This window comes from Lepisma saccharinum, chromosome 26 (assembly GCF_977018435.1).
Source record: "Lepisma saccharinum chromosome 26, izLepSacc3.1, whole genome shotgun sequence".
Taxonomy (NCBI): Eukaryota; Metazoa; Arthropoda; class Insecta; order Zygentoma; family Lepismatidae; genus Lepisma; species Lepisma saccharinum.
In genome coordinates this window covers 20,118,747-20,143,177 of record NC_139254.1, presented here as the reverse complement: position 1 = coordinate 20,143,177, position 24,431 = coordinate 20,118,747, and the positions used below count along the sequence as shown (strand labels likewise).

The window sequence follows — 24,431 nt, the reverse complement described above, 5'->3', positions numbered from 1 at the left end:
ACGTAGACAGTGGAAGAGAAATTTTGGAGAACCTTTCTATTAAATTTAGTATTTACATTCACCTTATGCTCAGATAGGTTAAACCGTTTATTGACAATCGTGAACTTTTCGTTTAATAGATAATATTTGGTTTTAGACGACGGGAGAACATTGGTCGAATTTCCTTTCTTGCTCTTTTGAGAGAATATATACTTCTACAATAGCAATCGCGTTCGGAAACCGTGAAAAAAATGACTTGGTTTTCAAAAGCAGACAAGCTTGTAGTCTAGCTTGCTCGCGATCAAAGTGACTCACTCACGCTATTCAAGGCCGCTTGTTATCGCAAAACACTGAGCTTCGATGCACAGTGTCTGCACCCAGCACGTTACAAGTGACGAATTTTAAAGAGAATCTGAACAATGGTAGATTTCATCAGAGACGGCTAGGTAGGCACCAGCTCAACAAACAATAGTTTAAGTGATAATTCCTGACAAACAAAAAACCATATTGAATAATTATTGGGATAGTAATACGTGTATCCGCTCCTTTTTAACAATGTAAGCTCGAAGACAATCTGTATTCCATTTATTTATATTGGCAACTTGCTCAACCGGAGGTTATTTTTTCGCCTTCGATAATCGAATTGTCTGATCGATTTTTTTTGTTCACCCAGGAACATGCCCCATAGGAGATTTCCGAGACCGGATTACGCTACTCACTCGTAGCTCCCCAATTTCTTCACGATGGTGGGTTGCCACCGGTCCCATATACAGGCCGAGAACCTAGAGAGTGAGCATAGGCGGACTCGAATCCATGCCGTCCTGCAGTCGGAGTCCAAAGCACAGCTCCTTAGACCGCACGGTCACGGAGGAGGACTTTTCTTATTTTACCTTTGGCTAATCGCGACGATGAGGATGAATTATGAATAGAAAAATAAAGAAGGTCACGCACAACGTAGAGGACGATCTTCAACCTCTTAGGTGACGAGTTCAAGCCCTAAATATGAGGATTTTAACCTTAGACGACCTCAATTTCAAAATTATAAACAAAATGCCTACTTACACTAAACTTCTCATCAAGGCCAAAATAGTGTGTAACTGTGAAACTACCCCTGAAGGCCGTACTAAAGGCAATTTTGTGGTAATTTTTCGATAACAGATGGCAGCACCGTTTGCCATGGCAACGGAGGGCCATGTTGCCAGATCTCCGCGTAATCAAGGTAGATACATACAGGTTGGTCGATTAGGGTACTCCTTGATGGGATATGACGTCACGTTGGTTAGCAGATTTTATTGAAAAATCTAAGTAGATGTGGAGCAACGTAATTGTTTATCATGAGAGTTTAGTTGTATGTTCTTATTGGAAAAAAAATACAACAATTTATCAGCAATGCAAGATAGTAATAGTCGTAATAGTAATATAAAATCCCTTGTATTGTATTATGTATTTCTTTTAATATTTCGAAAGCAGAAGAGAACATACAAGGATAGCTGTAGTTAATTCAAACACGAAATGCATAAAGTAAGAAGAGTAATTGAAATAATTGAAAACATTTTGCAATTACGTTTGAAGTGAATGCTGCATTGACTGTAGAATTCACTTTATATGACAGTACTTGAACATATTTATATCTTTTATCGGTGACGTTAGCTGATTTTCTTCATAAATTTGCAGAATTTCAGTAAACATCTTGTAAATATTTATAAATATTAGCGCTCTCTAACGATCCTCAATCTTTTATCCTTCAAGTGAATAAACATGTAATTCTGCACCCTTATTTTTATTGAGTTTTAATATCGCGATTTTGAAAGACAAATGTCAGAAGACTCCTGGATACACAATAGAAGACATATTTGTTATTTTTATAATACAGGGTGGCTCAATAAGTCACTTAACACCCTCAGTACAAGGCCACTGCGGCATGGAATTTGAAATTGGCGATGACCAATCGTTATCTGGCCAAGGGGGAACCACATTGACGCCACCCACACGGTCGGCGGCCATCTTGATGTCCGCCATGTTGAATTCAACTTCAGAATTTTAAATGGGAAGGGGGTCGTGTGACATATCAAAATGGGCTAGAATTTCACGAGAAATGCAATGGTGAAGGTTTTTTCGACGTATCTTTAACCAGTAAAAAGTTATGCCTGAATGTTTGTACCAATTTGCTCCTTTTCGAGGTGTTAGAAAAATGCCTTAAAATTTGTTTAGCGCTTCGGTAATGCATCGAGATCAACGTGACGTCTATGGAGAGACGTTCGCATGCCATTGCACATCATTTTAATCGGATACATCCATGAAGAGCTGTGCATTATGAATGGTTGTCGCGAACAATTTACAGTGTGACGCTTCCATTGAATTAAAAGTCCTTCACAGTGACAAGGCTAATGTTTATGTTCATAAGGAAGTTCATAAACAGAATATGTGACCCTTGTCATCTGATAACTAACTTTGGACAAAAACTGGTTCATAACGTTCCCATAAGTGTTCTGGTGTTCTTCCCTATTGAAAAATCTCTGTAAAAAGTACCTTCTTTCATAAGCAACGATGAAAAAAACTGTTTATTTAACAAATGCAAGTAGCCCTAAGCATTTAAGGTTCCGTTGATAGAAAATTGACTAACCAATCGTGTTCCACACAGCACGCCACACCATTAACTTACCAACACTAACCATTCAGCTTTGATCTGTCGAAAATGGGTTATCAGATAAAAATCATCGAATATTCTGTTTATGAACTTCCTTATGAACATAAACATTAGCCTTGTCACTGTGAAGGACTTTCAATTCAATGGAAGCGTCACACTGTAAATTGTTCGCGACAACCATTCATAATGCACAGCTCTTCATGGATGTATCCGATTAAAATAATGTGCAATGGCATGCGAACGTCTCTCCATAGACGTCACTTTGATCTCGATGCATTACCGAAGCGCTAAACAAATTTTAAGGCATTTTTCTAACACATCGAAAAGGAGCAAATTGGTACAAGAATTCAGTCATAACTTTTTACTGGTTAAAGATACATAAAAAAATCCTTCACCATTGCATTTCTCGTGAAATTCTAGCCCATTTTGATATTTCGCACGACCCCCTTCCCATTTAAAATTCTGAAGTTGAATTCAAGATGGCGGACATCAAGATGGCCGCCGTCCGTGTGGGTGGCGTCAATGTGGTTCCCCCTTGGCCTGATAACGATTGGTCATCACCATTTCCATGTTGCGCGCTGCAGTGGCCTTGTACTGGGGGTGTTAAGTGACTTATTGAGCCACCCTGTAGTTCAATATTAAATACAGTTTTGTAGCGCATCTAATTTATTTGCATGTCATGTCACCACACAATGTCCTGTTTCATAGTTCTTTACAGATTTGGTCTATTCTGGTTTTCAGTTCTGCAGCTGATGTAGAATCTTTGGAAGTATCAGTAACATTTTCAAGTAACAGTAACTGTAAACTACTTACGTTATGAAATTAGTAATTGTAACTCAGTTATTTTCCCACCTAACTAGTAAGTTGTACAATTACTTTACTGCATGGAAAGAAATATTAACTTGAACCAAATGTTCTCAACGAATGGGTAAATTGACGATTATTAAAGCCGGCCCCCGCGGCGGAGTGGTTAGCACATCGCGCTACGACGCCAGGGGTCCCGGGTTCGAATCCTGGCCTGGGCATGGATGTTCGTGAGTGTCCATTCATCAATGTCATCATATCCACTCATCTCCATCATCGTAAACTAGCCAAAAGTGGCACAATAATGAAGATTATTAAAATCTTGAGACCATGAGGACAAGTTTGGATTTTTTTCGTCAAGAGCCAGGATGTATCCCAAGTTTATTTGTATTAGAACACTTACCATATAAGATTACATACATAATCTCCAACAATTCTCATGGACACACATAATTTTATAGTTCAACAAAAATTCTAAAAAATATTTGGCTTGCTCAACAAAATGAAATGAAATGTTAATCGTCATTGCTTTGTAACAGACGTTTACTGTGAATTTTATTGCCTCAATGTTTGTACATCGCGCTTGCAACTCATGTTCCGAACAACGTCTTACGAGATGAAACAAATCTAGAGTAAAGTAACTATATCAAGTACTTTCTAAATAACAGTAATTATATGCGAATTACTTTCTCAAGTGATTAACTCGGAGTTACTTTTAAAGAGTAACTATTCAAACACTGCTGATGTATCATCGAGTTCAGCAACATATTGGTATGAATTGCGAGGGAAGTTGAGCCTCCCCCTTGGCAAAGTGGTAACGTAATCGCCTTGTAATACAGGAGTCCCAGGTTCGATAGACGGTGAGTGTACAGTGATCGTCAATAAAAATGGGACAACTAGATCCTGAAAGTTTCCCTTCTCTGCAATGCGCCTTGTGTGTTGTCTAAATCTACGGCGATGAGTGAATTGTAATAGCAAATTTTCAATGGCAAGTTCTGTCACTGCCGTTGAATTAGGCAACACACATAACGCATTGCAGGGATGCAGGTATTTCAGAATATAGGTGTCCCATTTTTATTGCCGGTGACTGTATATAGTGGTTTGGATCCCACTTTAAACTGTAGGTCCAGTCCCGATTAGCCTTTCTGTGTATAAAGTAGATTTAAAAAACGTATTTCGAGGGAAGATACAATACAATACAGTAATAAATACCAAAAACTACTAAAACTAGATTTTTGGGATATATAAAATCATATTTACGTTGTTGTTTCAATGCATATTTATTATTTTTCTTTATCGTACCCTGCAAAACATTATTGCGTTCTCTGAGAGCAGTGTTGGCGATTGGGTTCCAAAACTGGAAGAGGGCAAGGACACTTTAATTTACATTGGTAGATGAGGTTTTGTGTAGCATTGGGGTAAAAGTGGGGGCCATCTGCCCCTTCCCCTAATTGCCCCCACTGTCTGAGAGATATGCTTTTTGCAAATCATCATCGTATCCAGGAAGAAATTTATTTTCTTAGGATTTTTGAAAATACCTCTACAAATTTAAACTTGCAAGAATATCAATGAATGCGTACCAATGCTTGACAGACAAGACAAGTAAGTCACACCCCTGGCACTGTTTTTTTCTCCTATTTCCCCTAATATACAATTTACAATTGATGACCACTTGCTATCAGATATAATTAAAGCTTGAAACATAATTTCTTGAGCATATTTTGGACTCTTGATTTCTAGTAAATCATCACCATTCAATCGTGTCTACGCTAGCAAGCAAAAATGTATGTACTCTTCCATGTAAAGTTCAAACAGTCCACTTTGTTGATTTACAGTATATTCCGTAGAAGCTTATACACCAACTGCCATTGTCGGTCAAACCTATTGTCCTTTTGTACGAATTTCAATAGTGTTCTTTACTATTGGTAGAAGACACTTCGATTAGTTTCTCAAATGCTCATCTGCAAAAGGAACAAATAAAAATAGTTTTAACATCGTATATGAGACTATGAACTTACAAAACATATTCAAAAAATATTGATATTACATTGTTACAACCTTAGACAAGTTGAGTTAATAATGGAACTTACAGATGTTGAGTAAATGGATTTGAAAATAATGGATCCAATTGCACTATAATGCTTAACGATATCGTCCTGTTATTAAAGGGCAGTTTGGTTCACGATATGAGCTCACTTCAATGATCTAACTTTATAATGAATGTTAAATATGATGAGCCTAAAATAGAAATAGGCAAAATAATTGTTAGAAATATTTTCATAGTAGAGTGATGATTGCATCGCTATATGGAGTGAGGTTCCTCCAGGTTCGAATCCTGGTTTCATGTATGCATTTAATCATTATCTTTGTTCCAATCATCCATTTTATCAAATCATTATTCATCATCATTGTTCCAAGGAGCAGAAGTTGGAGGTAAAATGACAGAAATACATTAGGAAATGGAAATTCAGTTCCTACTATTTTTTTATTTGAATTATTATAGTAGACCAGCCAAGAAGCCAAAAAAAGCTTAAAAAAAACTTTTATCTGCATGGAATGTTAATAATAGGCATCCATGCAAAATCAATCAGTCATAGGTCTGAGAGAAAAACTAGTCAAGCTTCAAACTCACTGGTATTCGAAGTAAACTATTTAGTACAAACGGATACTGAAATCAAATCTGATATTGAACCAAATATACGTAGCATAATCAGGACAAATTATGATTTCTATGAAGCTCTGTGTCATCCACAATTAAATTATTGCCCTTGTACTTGCAAGTATGGGAACATTTATCTATACCGGTACTCATTTGGAAATTCTCAGTAAACATACAGACTTGTGTTCGATAGACGGTAAGATTTTAGTCTCGTAACTGTTAGGGTGTACTTTTACACTTTAAATATATACAGCATCAAGTTATTGGACGAAATGCACTCTTATTATGAGCCGTCCTAAATTATAAAAGGACAAGAAAACAGAAGAGCTTCATACAGTTTACAAAACCGGTTTTCTGACGTGTTTTTGTAATCGAAGATAACAGAACTGTGTCCGAAACTTGCAACATTCAGGGATCTCACATTACATCTATTCGAATCAAACCTAACTTTGCCTGACCTACTTAATACATATGAATATTTGTGAGCTGCTTCAAAAATAAAAAGAGAAAAACTCTTGTAGAAAATAGGTCAGCAAGTACTCGTTTCAACCATGTACAAGGGCAAAGTAAAAAACATTTAAACAAACTACTGATTTGTAATAAACATTCCGATGTTGTACATGTGAATAGCACGAGTTTCGTAGGTTTGGAAATTAACTTACAGGAATGAAAATAGAGCATTTTATGGAATATTGATTTAATGATATCAGATATAATCTATATTAAGGTACGTATATTTTATTCTATAGTAATGATCTCAAAACGGTAGTTATTAGGATTATGCCTAACGTAAAATATAACATTCTATTCTGATTTTACATTTACAAAGAATTATGAACTTCGTTTGGAAGATAAAAAAGTCATGCAGTGTCAAGTGATATTCTCACCGATATTACATCAGAAGATATTTCTTCAACATGTAAATAAATTATACATTTTGCCTATATTTCAAACATTTTGCCTTTGATGGATAATATTAAGCAACAAGCAATTAAATATTAAGACTTGCCTTCGAGCTTGTTCAGTTTTTAACATCCTCCGTGGAATATTTGTTCCCTTGTTCTCGTATCTGTACGGAATTCGATATCCTCTGGTAGCTTGGTTTGATTTTCACTCTTTCAAGAACTTGCATTGATCATATCGTTAGAAAGCACGGAGTGAAATCTCGGCAACAGTGTTGGCTAAAATCTGCACCACGGAGTATAATGCGACGAAACGCCACTTCAAAAATTTTAATGATAAGCACTACTCTCTGAAGGTACGAAATGTTTTCATTTTTTCACATAGTATTTCAGATGCTTGCGGAAAGAACATGTGATCTTTGTTTCACCACGGAATCTTCCATACCAGTCATAAAAGAAAGAAAATGCACCGGTATTAACAAAACTACCACTTCAGCGCCATCTGTACGGAGCAGTTTGAACATGACGGAGACCTTATATTTTCTGTTCTTTACTTAAATCCCTTCAATCGTAACAAAATTATAAGGTTCACATGTTCTAGCGAATAAAACAATCTTTTATATCGGAAAATTTCTTCCTTACCGAATCTATATTAGTTGTACGGTTACCCTTAGAAATTTGGGTCTATGCTTTAACATGGCTTTAGAACCCCCTGAATACAAATTAACATTTTTTTTCCATGTGAGTAAGAATTAAATGTGTGGCATACAGAGAAAGATGATACCTTTTGAGAAACAATTAACTGTACCCTGTCCCAGCATCTCTGGAGCAAAGCCGCGCATAGCGGAAGAGAAGTGGAGAGAGGGGAGAGGGGATCGAGTGGACAGAGCGAATCAGTGCACGCTGCTGGGAAGGCTGGTAACTGCAGTGGTTTTCCTCCCTCCACGCAATCCCATTCCTCTCACGTGTTCATCGCTGCTCAGATACTTGTTTTCGTTCACCTGCTCCAGAGATAAGTGGGACAGAGTGTAGTTCGCATACATGTAGCAAGTAAAGAAACTTATCCCAGAATGAAAATTCCACAGAGTTTTAAAACGTTTGTTTAAGCAATGAATGACTGGAAACGGATCACACATAATTCCCTTGCCAAAATCTAGTGGTCGAAAATTAATTTCAAGACATTTCATATCTATTCACCATATTCCAAGTTATAAGGAACTATTTCGTAGATATTCATGAAACCGTTATAAAATTACAAATAAAATATGTTCACAAGCTTAGATATACTAATACGAAGAAAGAAATTCAGAGTTAAATTTCAAATGCATGTGTATAAAGTAATTCTAGAAGTACAGAGCTATATCTGAGTATTTAACTTTTTTTGCAGATAACGTTTACAATATTGAGGCGACAGAATAATTAGGAACTGTAGCTCCAAGAAAACAAAGGGCGTAGTGTATTGGTTAGAGTTCTTGAAAGCATTGCGGTCCCATGTTCGATCCTCCACACTAGATGTTCCTTAAAAAATAATCCCTTCCATTAAACAAGAGCATGGTAACATTATTTGTAATAGCAGTATATAGTGGCTACATTGTTCTGCAAATGGAATTTATAAGAAAAAAAATAAACAAATAAATGAATTGACACACGTTCAACGGGATATTTTTATATATAAGATCGTGAATTATGACACTCTAACGATAATTGTGTACTGCTTCAAAGACATTGACAAAAGTTAATGAGATAACTATTTATATGTGTGGCAATTCAGGACATGCTAATTTTACCCCTTTTCCCACTTAAGTTCAATGCAAGGATACCTCCGCAAATATCGAATGAAAAGTTCTCAAAATGTGCAATTCTCCATTAAATGTTTTCGCCGAGTCGTACTACTTTCGTTTTCTTTGTTACAAACAATACTTGTTTGCACGTTACATGCAGAGTTACATCTACATTTCACTTTGGTCAGCTCCTTCTACCTGGCTTAAGGAGCGAAAGCTTGTAGGGTAGTGGCTACCGTTCAGGATTGTCGATCTGATGGTCGTAGGTTCAAACCCTTCCGGTGGCAGAAAATCTTCGTAAGTTTTAGACATATTCAATTGTGTTCATTGTCCACGCCGTGTGAAACGGAATGATTCAGTTTGGAATTAACGATGGGGGAGGGGAAATATTGAATTACAAAATCTCAATTTCAACGAACCGAGAAGTGGAGAAAAATTGAATAATTCTTATAAATATTAAAAATTACGTTCATTTTTTTGTGGTGTAATCGCAGGTAAATTCAAAAATCTTACATGGAAGATTTTAATTTGCTCTGAACTCAGCCAAAAGGCATTTCGCACCGATCTAATATATTCTCCAATACATTTCAAAATGTTATTGAATGTTTCATGTCGATAATTTGACCAATGCATCCATTCTTGACGCTCAGACGATATTTTCTGCAACTACCTCTTCTCTCCAGTTCCTTCTCCTTCTTCTCTCCCCTCTTTCTGTTCTGCTTTTATCTCATATCGCCTTCCCTACTTTTCTCGCATCTTATCTCCATCCCACTCTTCTCCACTCCTCTTATCTCCTTTCCTGTCTTAGATTTCCGACTCCACTGCACTATTCTCTCTTTTTTTTCTTCTCTTTTTCTCTCCTTTACTCTACTCTCCACTTCCCTCTGCTCGTCTCCTCCTCTCCTCTCCTCTCGTTTTCCTCCTCTTTTCTCTTCTTTGTTCTTTTTTTCGTCATCTCTCCTCACTACATCTCCTCTCCTCGTCTATCCTATCTTTCTTCTCTCCTCTACTTTTCCTCTTCTCCTTTCGCTTTCTCTTTCTCCTCTCCTTTGTAACCTTTCGTTTCCTCTCACCTCTTTTCCTTACTGTAGACTCATCAGCGATGAAATACTAGAAAACCCTTTTTTTCTTTCAGAAAGAATTTTGTCATTTGCGATATAATAGTGATATTTTTAATAATTTTATACAATAATACTTGTTTATATTTCTTTCGCGTATTTTATAAATATCTATTGTGCATGTGGCAACTCTGAAATTGAGCCTAACCCTGCACGCAACCCACCAACGGCTTGTGTAAATTGGGTTGCCTAGTTTAAAATGTCGTTGTCCTAAAACTTTTGAGAGACACTGTACACAAATGTAAATGTTAGCAACATTTGTACCTTGTTGGATAGCTGATGACTCAAGGAAGTAATTTAAGTAATTTGTACGGTTCGTGTCATACCATTTTTGTTATTAATACGTTGCCAAGTAAACTAAGAGTGCATTTTTTTTATCATCACTTGTAAGTTTAGACCCACCCGGTACTTACATGTGATTGTTATTTGGAAAAAACTTTTTTTTAAACGAACCACTTGTTTGTTAGCTATCAGAAAACGCTTAAATAAGTTCCCTACAATTATCAGTTTTTTCTCAATTCATCTTTTTATGTGGAAAATTGTCATTTTTAGAAAAAACAATAGAAATTCGATTATCTCGAAAACTACTAATTTTCGGACGGGGTATCATATGGTCAGATTTATTGCAAATTGTCTCTACTTTAACCCCTTTCAGGGAATACATCTAATTACGAGTCACCCTGTATATATCGTATATGTATGTGTATACGTATACATCACCGCCACTCACGACCGGATCAAGAAAGTGTGGGGCGTTACCCCCACACCCCCTATACGCCTTCATGGCGTAGTGCTAAGCGCAGGGGAACACTTTACCTTTTTTTACCTTTTTGTTTGTTTGATTTATTGTTTTAAGTCCACTTTATGCACAGTAAGGCTAATCGGGACTGGACCTACAGTTTAAAGTGGGATCCAAACCACTTGTGCCTTCACAGGGGATCGAACCCGGGACCCCTCGATTACAAGGCGACGACGCTAAAATTGAGCCATCGGGAGGCCCTTTTACCTTTTTATATATACATATATACGTATAATATACACGTAATATCAGTTTGTAAGTCTGAAGGTTCAGGAAATTTTTCATATCGTACCGTGGTGTCGAGCATTGACTCCTTCTCGTCTCGATGATTACAAGTCCGACGAGTCTCGTCCCGGTACCTCCGTACTCGCCTACGTGGGATGTCCCTGGTTTCTTCAGAAGAGATAAATAAGGACGCAGATATGGATGTTTTCATCTCGACACACCGTGACGTAGAAGACTATCGTGAACTTTACCTGGAAATTGTTTTGGGTGACACGAAGTTTTTTCACAGAAACCAATCCACGTGTACGTTCAGCAAGCTAGGATGACTTTTATAATTTCTTTTTACAATCGTGATTGTTTACACCCTACTTGGAATGAGTGGAAATGATTATCACATTTGTGTGTCTTCTCTCTGCGTAAATGCGTCGGAAGGCTACGGTAAGGAAATTTATGCCCATCACAACAAAAGTGCTTGATTGTTTTGGTAGAATATTATCTTATTCTTTTCTCCCCCTCATTTTCAATTTTCTTTCTTTCCTTTTTCTTCTTCTCTATCTTCACTAACCACCCTTCTATTTTCCTCTCTTTCTTTTTCTTGTTTCATTTTTCTCTTATCCTCCCCTTCTTCTTTCTTTTTCCCCTTTTCTATTTTTATTTTCTTATTCCTCTCTCTTTACAAGTAACCCTTTTTTCTTTCCTTTCTCCGTTCCTTCCTTTTTCTATCTCTCGATCACGTGTCCTTCTATTTCCCTTCCTTTCCCTTTTCTTCCTCTCTTCGCTTTGAATTTTCCTTTCTTTCCCTTTTATCCCTCTCCTCGCTTTGAATTTCCCTTTCTTTATATTTTCTCCCTCTCCTCGCTTTGAATTTCCCTTTCTTTCCCTTTTCTCCCTCTCTTCGTTTTGAATTTCCCTTTTCTCCCTCTCCTAGCTTTAAATTTCCCTTTCTTTCCCTTTTCTCCCTCTCTTCGTTTTGAATTTCCCTTTTCTTCCTCTCCTCGCTTTGAATTTCCATTTCTATCCCTCTCTTCGCTTTGAATTTTCCTTTTCTCACTCTTCGCTTTGAATTTCCCTTTGTCTTCCCTTTCCTTTTCTCTTTCTGAACTTCTTTTTCTTCCTATTTACCTCTTGTCCCAACTTGCTTACAAGACCACAGCGTTACCACCAAGGATGATATTTTTAAGGTGGTGAGGAGAACTTTCCCTTTAGTTGTTAATTTTTGGTACTGGGGGCTTAAATAATTTTGGGTATAATATACCGATGCTATAAGAGTATTTACATGAATTTCTGCCACATTTCCAAATGCCATAATGGTTACTACTAAGCAGGGGTTAACTAGGAATGGGGTTCCTAATAATTTCATACAGGGGGGGGGGGGGATATGGACCCAACTCTCTGTCTTTCTTTTCAGTACTTCTATCTGGCATCCTTTTTAAAAAGATAATTTGAATCAAAGCAAGCGATTATTCTTCCCCTTCTCTTCGAACGTACTGCTAATAGATAGGCATGTTTATCGAGAATGTTTTTCATTTTTTTGTTTGTTATCAGAGGAAACTTAAGAGATAAGAAAGAGTTGTCTTCTTTTCGGAAGCTCTTGGTCATCGTGTTTTTTCACAACAGCCTATTGAGTCACGTGACCTCATATCTTATCTGTGGCATTGCCGTTCTGCCTCATTTAACGCGCAATAGGGTGAGTTTAGAAGAAGCCGTTCTGCCGAGAGGGTTTCTGATTACGTCATTAATTTGATCGGATGCTGCCGCGACTGGTGAGGCTCTGATCTTAAGACGTAATCAAGCAATAAGTAATGACACTTCCGCTTTTTATGGCAATCTGCTTAATGTATTTCCCGTCAAGACAAGGTGACAGCCGGAACAGTCCCTTTTCTTCGTAACTGTCCCGTTTTTCTTAAACGCAAAACGGGGTTTTCTTCATACTTAATGTTAAGTATACAGTTATGCAAATTGTATTTAGATACACAGAATATGGAAATTACAAATGTATGTAATTTTTAAAAAAAACAAGTAGTAGTAGTAATATAATAATAATAACAAAAATAAAAACAATAATACCAGTAATAATAGCAATAATAGATTATTATTAATAATAATAGTAGTAGTAATAGTAGTAGTAGTAGTATTGAGCATGGGCGTCCGGAAGGGGGGGGCAAGGGGGGGCCGTCGCCCCCCCCCTGGAAAATTAAAATCAACCAAAAATTATGTATTTCACTCATATAATTTCATTTTAGCCACATTAATATGTGTTAATTATTGCATTAACATCATAAATTCAAATTTAAGCAATGTTTTTTTAGGGAACTACACTATTTTGGGGGAAAATGTGACTTGTTTTCCCCCCCTGGAAAAAAATACCTTCCTTGCCCCTCCCTGGAAAAAATCCTGCGGACGTCCATGGTATTGAGTGACCACAAGGAAAAGAATCTTCGACGAAAAGTCTCCGCGCATCTTTCCCTTCGCCTCGGGCCATAAGGAGGCATGCTCCACCCTGCCCCTCCCCTCCACGCTGGAGTATGGTGCACAGGAATCGCGGGCCGGCGCAGGTATTTTTTTTTTTTTGCTTGCAGTTCCACTATAGTAGTACTAGTAATAATAAAAGTTTCTGTGACTCTGCCCCCTCCCCCCCCCCCTGCGGGCGCCCTTGCCAACAATGCTTCTTTTATGAACGAAGTACCTGAATAAGTTTACAATGCCTCCTTTGAAGGAAATGCCGCGTTGTGTATGTAAATGTAAGGAAGGCAGAACTACGCCGAAAGGGAGAGTTGCAGGGGCAAAGGCTCTCTTTTCTTAAGTAAATGGCGCAGTAGCCTCAATCGTTTTCAGCGGGTAAACCTTCCACTCTTTAGAAAATTTCTTGCTGTGCTTCTGGATGAAGCAGCTCTACATTTGAGTGAACCATTTCCCTTTTTCGTAAGCTGGAAGTTGGGGGAATTATAGAGCGGTCGACCAAGACGATTATTGTGTATAGTAATGCATCTGTGTTATTTTCCATTTTTTCCTGTTTTTTTCCTGCTTTATTTTCTCTGTTTTACTATCATCTTATCCTTAACTTTCCTCTCTCTCTTTCTCGGTCCTCTTCCTCTTTCTTGTACTTTTCATTTATTTTTCCCGTCTTTCTTCTCTATTAGGTTTTCATTTATTTATTGACCTCAGCACAGAATACAAAATACAATTTCTACAGGGGATTATCCTGGCGCAAGAGCCTTTAAGTGTAATAATTACATTCTTCCCTCTCTTTTCCTTGTTATCTGTGTTTTCCCATTTTCCATCTGTATCAAATACGGCTATCTCCCTGTTTCATCTACTCTCTCTGCTTCTGACTTTCCTTTTTAACCTAGCTTCTTGTTTTCTTTCTTCTCTCTCTCTCTGTCTTTTGTTTGCCTTTCTCTCTCTGCTTCTTGTTTGCCATTCTCATTCTCTGTCTCTCTGTTTCTTGATTCTTTCTCTCTCTGTTTCTTGTTTGCCTTATTCTCTCTCTTTCTCTGCTCTTTGTTTGTCTTTCTCTCTGTGTCTCTGTTATTTGTTTATCCTTCTCTTTCTCTCTCTGTTCTTTGTTTGTCTTTCTCTATCTGTTTCTTGTTTATCCTTCTCTCTCTTTCTCTCTCACTGCTCCTTCTTGTTTGTCTTTCTCTGTGTCTCTCTGTTTCTTGTTTATCCTTTTCTTTCTTTCTCTCTCACTCTTTGCTCCTTGTTTGCCTTTCTCTCTGTTTCTTGTTTATCCTTCTCTTTCTCTCTTTCTCTCCCTTCTCTGTCTCTCATTCTCTGTGCCTGTGTGCATGCTTTCCTAGTTTAAGCCCTTCTCGTTTGTTATGCTATCTCTGTGCTTTCCCTATTTCTCTGTGCTTTCCCTATTTCTCTGTGTCCTAGTACATCTTGTTTAATTTGCTTGAATATCTCAATCTGTTTCATCTCTCTCTCTCTCTCTCTCTCTCTCTCTCTCTCTCTCTCTCTCTCTCTCTCTGTGTGTGTGTATGTGTCTTGTTTACTTTAGACGACTTCCGTGAAAGAATGGTTATCACAGCGCACTACGACGCCATTGGTCCCTATTTCGATTGATTGATTGAGTTGTTGTTGTAAGTCCACTTTATGCACAGGTAGGCTAATCGGGACTGAACCTACAGTTGAAAGTGGGATCCGAACCACTGTGTGCCTCACCGGGTATCGAACCCGGGACCGGTCCCTATTTCGAATCCCTCCAATTTCACCATATCAGCCTCATTTTCGCCATTAGCCGAAAGTGGCAGAAAAGGGAATTAACATTAACCAAATCAATCAATCAAGACAAGAGCTTGTTTATTCTTTCACACTCTTTGCTTATTCATGCTTTTTTCACTCATTTCTGGTCCCTTCCTCCTTCCACGATTTCCATGTTCTGTCCCTTTTTGTGCTTTCCATTCTATCTTCTTCCCATATTTATTTTCTTCGATCTGCCTGTCCTGTTTATCTCTCTCCGTCACCCACACGCACATATCGTCTTTTTTTTCTCTCTCTCCAGCTGTGACGTTCGTTCCCTCCTTGTAAATTACAGGGCGTGGAGCTTAGTATCATGGCGTGGAGCGTTCATTGTGCCACAACATCGGAAAGGCGTCGACACACAGCTTGATGATTCACAGAAACGGTCGGGGTTCACGAGTCGTAGAAAGATGAGCCGAAATTACATGTAGGCCTAAAGCAGTCCATATACGGTTCAACAAGGAGTGAACAACAAGGTTCAAGGTAGTAAAGTCAATGTTGGCAAGCACAAACTTTTATGAACACCAGATTTCGATGTTTTTATGCCTAAAGATACGTATCTATACATCGCGTCCTTCTAGATTGACCATAAACGGTTACCTAACAATAATTTAAAATGCTGAAAGCCGTAACATCACTTGTTCGCCGAGCGAAGGATAAAACTACGCGAAGCTAGAAAAAAAAAAAAAAACATCTCAACACGACACCGAGAGTCTGAGACTTCTGTCTAAAAGTCGAAGAGAAGAACAAGACGAGACTTGTCTAAACGATTGATTGATTTGATTTATTTTACTTCGCCTTTTGTGCCACTTTTGGATAATTTGCGAAGATGGGGATGAGTGATGTGATGAAATTGATGAATGGACACTCACAAACATCCATGCCCAGGCCAGGATTCGAACCCGGGACCCCTGGCGTCCAGAACCAGGCAGAAATCTCTAAAATCGAGACTTCAGCAAATGATAACGTAAACTATTTGAAAATTCCACCTAAATCAAAATTCGTTTGTGCGACTTATTCAGACCCCTACTAAAGGCGGCAGTGGCGTTATTCAGACCCCTACTAAAGGCGGCAGTGGCGTGCCCTGAGTCTTATTAAGGGGGTATGTCTTCTTTTTTAAACAGCCAGACTATGTTTTATCATCTTTTCCTACTTTCGACCAAACCAATCAGTGTTGCCACATGAAGGGAAATTTCTCTTTTGCAGGGAAATTCGAACCGAAATTTTAGCCAAAAGGGAAAAGGGAATTTTGATTAAAAGTGCCACAATTTCAGGGAAATTTTAAGACAAATGACTACATTATTACAATTTATGTTAAGTTCCAGTTTCATATTCACATTTTCATTTTTTCTGTTCTTTTTCCTGCTCCCTTGAATATAGCTTGTATCTATTTATATTTCTGTTAAGTACAATGCTTTTCTGTACCTTCGGATAATAGTAAAGATGAGGATTAACGATTAAATGGATTCCTGACCAGGATACAAACCTGGAACATCAGGAAACGATGAAAGTGACATGTGAAAAATTTAACATTTTTTGTTCACACCTACATGGACCAACGGAAACATTACTACTACTGCTTCCACCACCACTAATAATAATAATAATAATAATAATAATAATTAGAGCTACTGGTACTCCCACTACTAATACTTATTATTATTATTATTATTATTATTATTATTGTATGATTTGCTTAGGTGAAGGAAAAAATTGGTCCAAAAAGGGAAATTTGCCCCTTGGAAATGGAAATTGTGCCATCATAGTCTGGCAACACTGAAGCTAATAACGAGGGGTAGGCTAGCGGGCTAAAGCGTACGACGCCATCCATTTAAGAGGAAAAAGAGGCAACAAAGTTAGAATATGTGACGGTGTAACTTGGCGCGGGCCAAATTTTCTGGTTTATAAAAATTTTCAAGTTAGGAGACCTGAGGAGCATAGTATAAAAGAAAAAGAGTAATATTTGTAATTACGCAAACGTCACAGTTATTTAGCAAATAATCCTGGACGCTGTTGTTATGGGATAGAAAACTTTTCGAGTCTCTACCCCCAAGTTAAGCCCCAGGTTTGATTCTACCCCCTCAAAGTTAGGCCCAGTTTAATTTTGCACCCTGAAAATTAGGCCTAGTTTAATTCTGCCCCCTGAAAATTAGGCCCCGTGTAATTCTGCCCCCTGAAAATTAGGCCCCGTGTAATTCTGCCCTCTGAAAAGTAGGCCCCATTTAATTCTGCCCCTCAAAGTTAGGCCTAGTCTAATTCTGCCCCCTGAAAATTAGGCCCCGTTTAATTCTGCCCGCTTAAAGTTACGCCCATGGCAATAATAATAATAATAATAATAATAATATGAGGACCTTCCCGATGGCGCAGTGGTAGCGTCGTCGCCTTGTAAGCAAGGGGTCCCGTGTTCGATAACCGGTGGAGGCACACAGTGGTTCGGATCCCACTTAAAACTGTAGGTCCAGTCCCGATTAGCCTTACTGTGCCTAAAGTTGACTTAAAACATCAAATCACCCAATTAATCAATAATAATATGAATTTGTTTTATGTTATTTTATAATCATCGTTAGCTCTTAGTGTTATTTTTTGGCGAAGTCCATGGCCACCGAGGTCGCCGTGTGGTTATAGGTTATGCCAAAAACTTATCTTCAGGACTTGGCAATATTGTCCATCGAGAACATCGGCCCAACTATGGACTATTCAGAAGTCGTGAGCGAATTCAGCTCCAGTCAAATCGGAGAACGACATTTTTAGGGCAAGTGTAATGATTAAATATAATTTTAATCATACATTTTTATTATTATCATTATTATTTAAATTTGATTATACTTTTTCAGATGTCAGATTTCGTATCGATTCACGTCGAGATTTCAAATTTCAAGAACGTATGGGGTCTCACATTCTAATGTCGCCCGTGCCCTCGCGATATGTTGCTAGGCCAGTGATTACTGGACACGAATTATTTTGTCAATTGTGTGTTGCACATTATTAAAAAATGGTACCATACTGTATGCTTTTAATTCAATTTTCTTTGAGGAGGATAAAAACATTCCTGGTAGGGATAAAAATAATGTTCATTTGCCGTGGATATTTTTCTTTTGTGAAGGGGAAATCCCCCGCATCTCTCCCGTTAATTCGCACACTGCAAATGAAACACGCAAATCAACGAAATATACCTTATCGGCTGCAGTTGCACCTATATATAGTCGTGTAGCACTGTGCACTTCCCACGTTGGGCACAGCTTTCATTTAATTCAACAAACGCCCAATAGGTGGCAGAAGTTACCACAACGGTAGAAGTCGTAGCTTTGTTGCAGCGCTGTGTTTTATCTTTTATACAACTTCGATTGAGGGCCCAGACTTTCACAGTGGCAGAGGCGTATCCAGTGGCGTGCCCAACGGGGGCGGGGTGAGGGTTACCAACCTTCCCTTTGGCCCAGTATTTCTAAGGAAAAGAACGTCAAACGTAGGAAAATATGACAAAATGAGGGCTGACTACCAAGGAAAAGTATACATAACCCCTCCCTTTCGAAAATCCTGGGCACGCCACTGGGCGTATCATACAGGCCCGCAATGCGGGTGGGGCCGAACCCCGAAGCCTATGGGACCCGAAAAACACTACAAATTAGTCTGGTCATGGACGTCTGGAAGGAGGGGCAAGGGGGAGCCACGCCACCCGTGGAAAATGAATGTCCACCTAAAACGTATATAATTCACACAAAATTCCATTTCAGTCACAGTAATTTATGTTAATTATTATAAGTGCGTTGAAGGAATTTGATAATTTCAGACTGAAACAGTGTTGTTGTTTTTTATAGGCCATCACTATTATGGGGGAAAATATGTCCCTTTTGCCCCCCGCTGGAAAGAAAATTACCTTGCTTGCCCCTTCCTGGAAAAAATCCTGCGGACGTCAATGAGTCTCGTATGCCTCATTTACAACATTTACACAATTTCTCCCAATAATTTACTTCGACATTTTTAACCATTTAATTCTTATCTTCAAATGCGAAACACCTTTCCTTTACCTTGTACCACAGACGTGCGCAGACCCTCTGATTAAGGGGGGCAAAAGCCATGATGAAATTTCTGTCGGAGAAAGAAAATCCTCATTCTATTTTACTCTTTTTATTGTATTGGTGGATACTAAACAGGGGCGTATATAGGGTGTGTCCGGAACCACCGAAGAATTCCAGCTCCCGTGGCACGAAGTTCTCTGTTCCTCTCCCCCTTTATTTTCCTTCCATGTGGTTCAAGCAAGTTTACATATAAACATTATCACGTACAGGAGATTGATAGAAAGCCTGATAGAAAGAAACAGATTTCTTGAAATACTGTAAAAGGAAGTTACATTACGTTTGGGCAGCGAGTCCGTGTCGCTTGCGTCGAGGCTTCTTATCGGTTCGTTTCCGCCGCGACATATCTCAAGACCTTCCTTGGTGGGTTCTCCCACAATCCGGAGTGTCATTACCGCCGCGCGCATCCGTGTTTATGACGTTGCCCAGCTCCAGCTGTGTTTATCTTCGATTGAAAAGGAAGGTGATTGGTAAACAAATGTAAGATGAAAGTATATACGAGGGATATACATTGGAAAATTAGTATTTATGTAATACTGAGACTTGAGAGAGACGACAAGATGGCTGAGAATATGGACATGATAGAAACAACGCGTGGAATGCCTTCGAGCATTTGCATACCTACAAGAATTCAATTAACGTTTGTTTTGTTGTTGTGCAAGTGTATCGAAATATTGTGTTTATATTACTCATATAATGTTTGCAAAAAATTACACTGTATTTATAATGTTTTTGACGATTTTATGTAGTGTATAATAATTAAGTGTAATAGACTGGCACATTTATGTTGCTTCCAAAGTGTACATTTACGTAGTACTTGTAGAATGCTTTCAATATTTTAACAATTCTGTATTTACAATGTTTTTTGACGATTAACTATATATGATTAATAGTTAATAGGCTGATATTGATTTATGTATTTTGTGTTGTGGAATAAAATTGATACAAGTAATCCTGTGTAACGTCTTTGAAATAAGTAAAGAAAAGTCATTGATTGATTGATTTAGTTTATTTTACTTCGCATTTTGTGCCTCTTGGCTATTTTGCGAAGATGGGGATGAGTAATGAAATGATGAAATTGATGAATGGACATTCACAAACAAACAAGCCCTAGCGGGATTCGAACCCGGGACCCTTGGGGTTGCAGCGCGATGTAAAGAAAAGTCATATTTGACTCTCTGGATAGTTTTAACATTTCAGTGTAAACACAGCCGTGCAACGTCATAAACACACGTTTGATTTTATGTTTTAAGTCCACTTGATGCACTATGCACCATGTGCCCATAAACACACGTGCGCGCGGCGGTGATGACACTCTGGATTGTGGGAAAACCAGCCGATGTAGGTCTTGACATATGTCACGGCGGAAATGAACCGATAAGAAGCCTCGGCGCAAACGACACGACACCTTGGGCAGCGTAAAACGGAACAAACTAATTTCCGGTAAACGGAAATGAACTCATTTATTTCATTTAGGTCAGAAACAGCGGCGTCACAATATTCTACAGAACTTGATCTAGTATGTGTCGGTGGAATGCCCACGGCCGGTCCTGGTCGCGGGGGGGCATAATAGGGGAATTGAAAAAATTCCCAACTGTCTATTTATTTTACTTCTGTACCGTTTTTCGAATTAATTTATATCCCTCCCTTCGTTTCTAGAGATAGAGATATGATGACTGTAACTAAACAACCCACAGAAAAGAGACGTAAATTAACCTAATCCAATCGGTCAATCAATCAACAAAACAATCCGTCTCGAAAAATGACTGTCAAAACAAAACGAGTGAGTGAAGCCAGCGGCTGCTCTCTGCCAGCGGTAGACGTTTCGCACATCACGGTTGGATCGCGTGACTTCTGACGTCACAAGTTATTTGCTCTTGGTAGCTGTGGTGTGATCAGCTGACGAAGGTCATATGACGTTTGGAGTCCTGCAAGTATCGTAATCGTTTGTTTTGTGTTACGATCGTTGAATAACCGACATTGTTACTAAATATGCAGTGCCGGTGTTTTGAAATTACTAGTGTAAATCGTTGTGTGGCGGCAAGATGACGTCGTGGGAATCGCCAGTAGCGATTTCTTCACGTCGACGTACGTATACATGCGAAAATTTAACGAAACAGTCAAACGTAGTGCATAATGGTTCTCCACCTAGAATGAGAAAGAAAATTACTGGATGTGAGTATTTGTAAGTGCCCAACAGCATGACACTTGTTGTTTTTATTGTTGTTTGCATATTGAAATGAACAATTACTAGTAATAGGAGTAGTAGCACAGCGTGTAGCTCTATTACATAAGTCGTGTTTGGCATACTTTGTAAGTTGATAAGATTTGGAGTAATGCCAGTTTTATTGCTTTGGGTTGTACTGATAATCGGGTAGCGTGTCGTGGAAAGGATATTTGCATTGGCCTTATTTGGCGTCGCTTTTCTAATACATTTAGCTAATCGCGACATTCACCACTATATAGCCAGGCACGTAGCCAAGGGGAGGACTCAGGAGGCTGAAGCCCACTTTGATATCTAATTTAAAAAGCGTATAATGGTAATTAATTTTACTTCATTAGCAGGATTAAATTCATCTTCAGTTCTTCTACCCCCCCAATTTTTCACCTTTAGATGGCGGCTCCTGATTAGGGATGAGCCCCTTCCGAAATAAATTTCTGGCTATGAGCCTGTATATAGCCAAAAGTCACCGGACCAATGGCGAAGCGTGACATTCTTACCTAGTCATCGCAAGACTTGCCAAACGTCAGGGTCAGTCATCAATCTTTCAAGGGGGGTGGGGGTGGATGGGGCAGTCCTACATTGATAATGATGATAACAGTGTTCGTACGTGACGTGTGAAGTAGACATGGCCAAATCCATTTTTTCTACGGAGTATATGATCGTAATAGTAATAAGGATGACGAAACTTTCTTAATAAAATCTACCCGAAAAATTGTTAAACACCTCTCTCCGAAATTCGGATTGCCTCCGAAATACGGGTAGTAAAATTTGCGAATCGAGATTTTAAAATTTTCCGGAATCCTGATATTTTTTGCCATCCCTTGTGTGAAGGTAAGATATGTTAGGAAATAAGTTCCGTCTGAGTAAGTATGTCTGTCACCTCGAAAACAAAAATCTTGATCAGTATTTGATTTGTAAGCATAGTAAACACAAAACAACATGAAGTACTTCGTGTTTTGTAAAGCAAGAACGTTTTTTTTTCCGAAATTAATATTTGAACAACAGTATCCAAAAATGAAATTAACAGGAGTATATGAAGGAAATACAGTGGATCTAGAACTGCTCTTTTTCCCCCCAGTTCTTTATAGCACTAACCGTGGGGAATGCTTTTGATTACTCATATTTTTTATGCACCATTACTTTCATGTATTCTGCGTAAGTTTGTGTTGCGATGCTCTTCAATATATGTTTTGCTCTAAAAAAACAAAAACAAACAAGAGCGTTGCATGCTTTACAGTGCTGGACATTCTGAGAAATTTCATCTTGATGACGTCACAGAAACTCTGTCGTGTTTGTAAACAAGGGGGCTGAAAAAAATGTATCTTATGCGGTGGCGACTCGTGGCTTCTTTGAAGTGTAGGAAGAAGTTATGGATAAACTGAGGAAGGATTGAAAAATGCGTACAATTACAGTCGCACAAATCGCTCGTACACTCAACGGCGAAAGAAACAGGAGGCGAATTGTCCACCACAATTTTCGTTCGGTCTGAATTACACAATGTAACAGGGCCGCCGTTAGGGAACGCGAGGCCCTGTGCGAACTATATGTTCGTAGTATCCCCTTTTACCACCAATCAAATCTAAACTTTGACACCCTGTAGAGGAAGGTGGCATCAAGGCAAGCAATTTCTCTTAATGGCTTTTCTGATTGAGACCTTGTTTCTGCGCTATAACCCTTGAAAAAAATTCATTTGTGTTTGCAGTCACGTACTGCAAATTTATTGTTTAAATCTGACGGTCACTCACCTGAGTCTAGAAGCAGAAGCAGAACTAATCTATCATCTGGTGCAGAAAAAAATACACTCTTCCTCGCAATGTGTGGCCGCGGTGGCTCAGTCGGTAACGCGTCTGACTACCATGCTAAAGGTCCCGGGTTCGATCCCCGGCCGGTTCAAATCCGGGAACTTTTCTAACGGTGGAAGCGGCCCCGGCGCCTACCCAGCGTCGAATAACATGGGTACCTGGGGGAAACCCTGGGGGGTAAAGGCGGTCAGGGGCGTGATGCTGATCACATCACCCCCACTCTCGACCGGATCAAGAAAGTGTGGGGCGTTACCCCCACACCCCCTATACGCCTTCATGGCGTGGTGCTATGCACAGGGGAACACTTTACCTTTTTTTTTTACCTCGCAATTTGTTCCTACATTGCCACCTGGCTCACAGAAGAGTTAAATTTAAGATCACCATTGCCACTGGCACTCACGGCTTCGACTCTGTCACCAACAACAACACTAACACTAAACCCCAGGATTTCACTATTATTTTCCTTTATCGATTGTGACGGAATTTGAAGCAAACGATATTTAGAGATAGTAACAATTTTTCGAAGGCACCCTTCTGACTTTTTAAAAACTTCCTTTTTTATAGCCTTTTGGAATCCTGATTAAAATTTACAAAATTTTTCCATGTTTCCTAGATATTTCATTTCTGCCCATAATATGCCGACCGAAGGGCCGTTGACCTGCTCTCCACCTGCTGTAAGAGGTCTGTTTATAAAGCATCTTTTTAGAAATGGATAGAGCTGTAAAGTTTGACATCAGAGGGATGAAAGCTCGCCGCAGAAAACACAGGAGGACATGCCTGCTTAGAAAGTGAAACAAGGCCGTAGCCAGGCAGGGGCCACGGAGGCTCAGACTCCTCTGAAATTTGGTAAAACTACATTACAAAATTTGTTTGCAGTGACGAGCGAAAATGTAGACAGTAGATATTATCTTGATCAAAACTTGATGAAGGTTAAATTCACAGAATGAAAAGAACAAATATGATTTACAAGCCCGAAGTCAAAATAGCTGGAAGTAATTGGAATATTCACTCGGCTTCATGAATGGGAAAGGGGTCTAAGGGGTGCTCCTTCCATGTAGTGCACCCAATAGTCAACCTCACTTCCACGTAGTACACCCTGGACTGCAGACTAACGAGGCTCTGGCGACTGGCCCCATGGCCAGTATAATTTTGTCTGTGTTGTCCTGTGATTTG

General features: G+C 38.9%; 1 protein-coding gene across 5 annotated transcripts in view; it reads left to right on the top strand.

Annotated features, from left to right (window-relative positions):
* Positions 1-24,431, top strand: part of LOC145979807 (phospholipid phosphatase 1-like) — a 255,062-nt gene that overhangs the window by 188,625 nt on the left and 42,006 nt on the right. Inside the window, exon 1 of one of the 5 annotated variants that reach the window (XM_083112823.1) lies at positions 21,129-21,407. The exons of the other annotated variants lie outside the window; for them this stretch is intronic. Within the exon in view, the coding sequence (XP_082968949.1) occupies positions 21,278-21,407 (130 nt within the window). The 5' untranslated portion in view covers positions 21,129-21,277. Of the gene's footprint in view, positions 1-21,128; positions 21,408-24,431 lie in introns of those variants that run through there. 5 annotated transcript variants of the gene reach the window in all.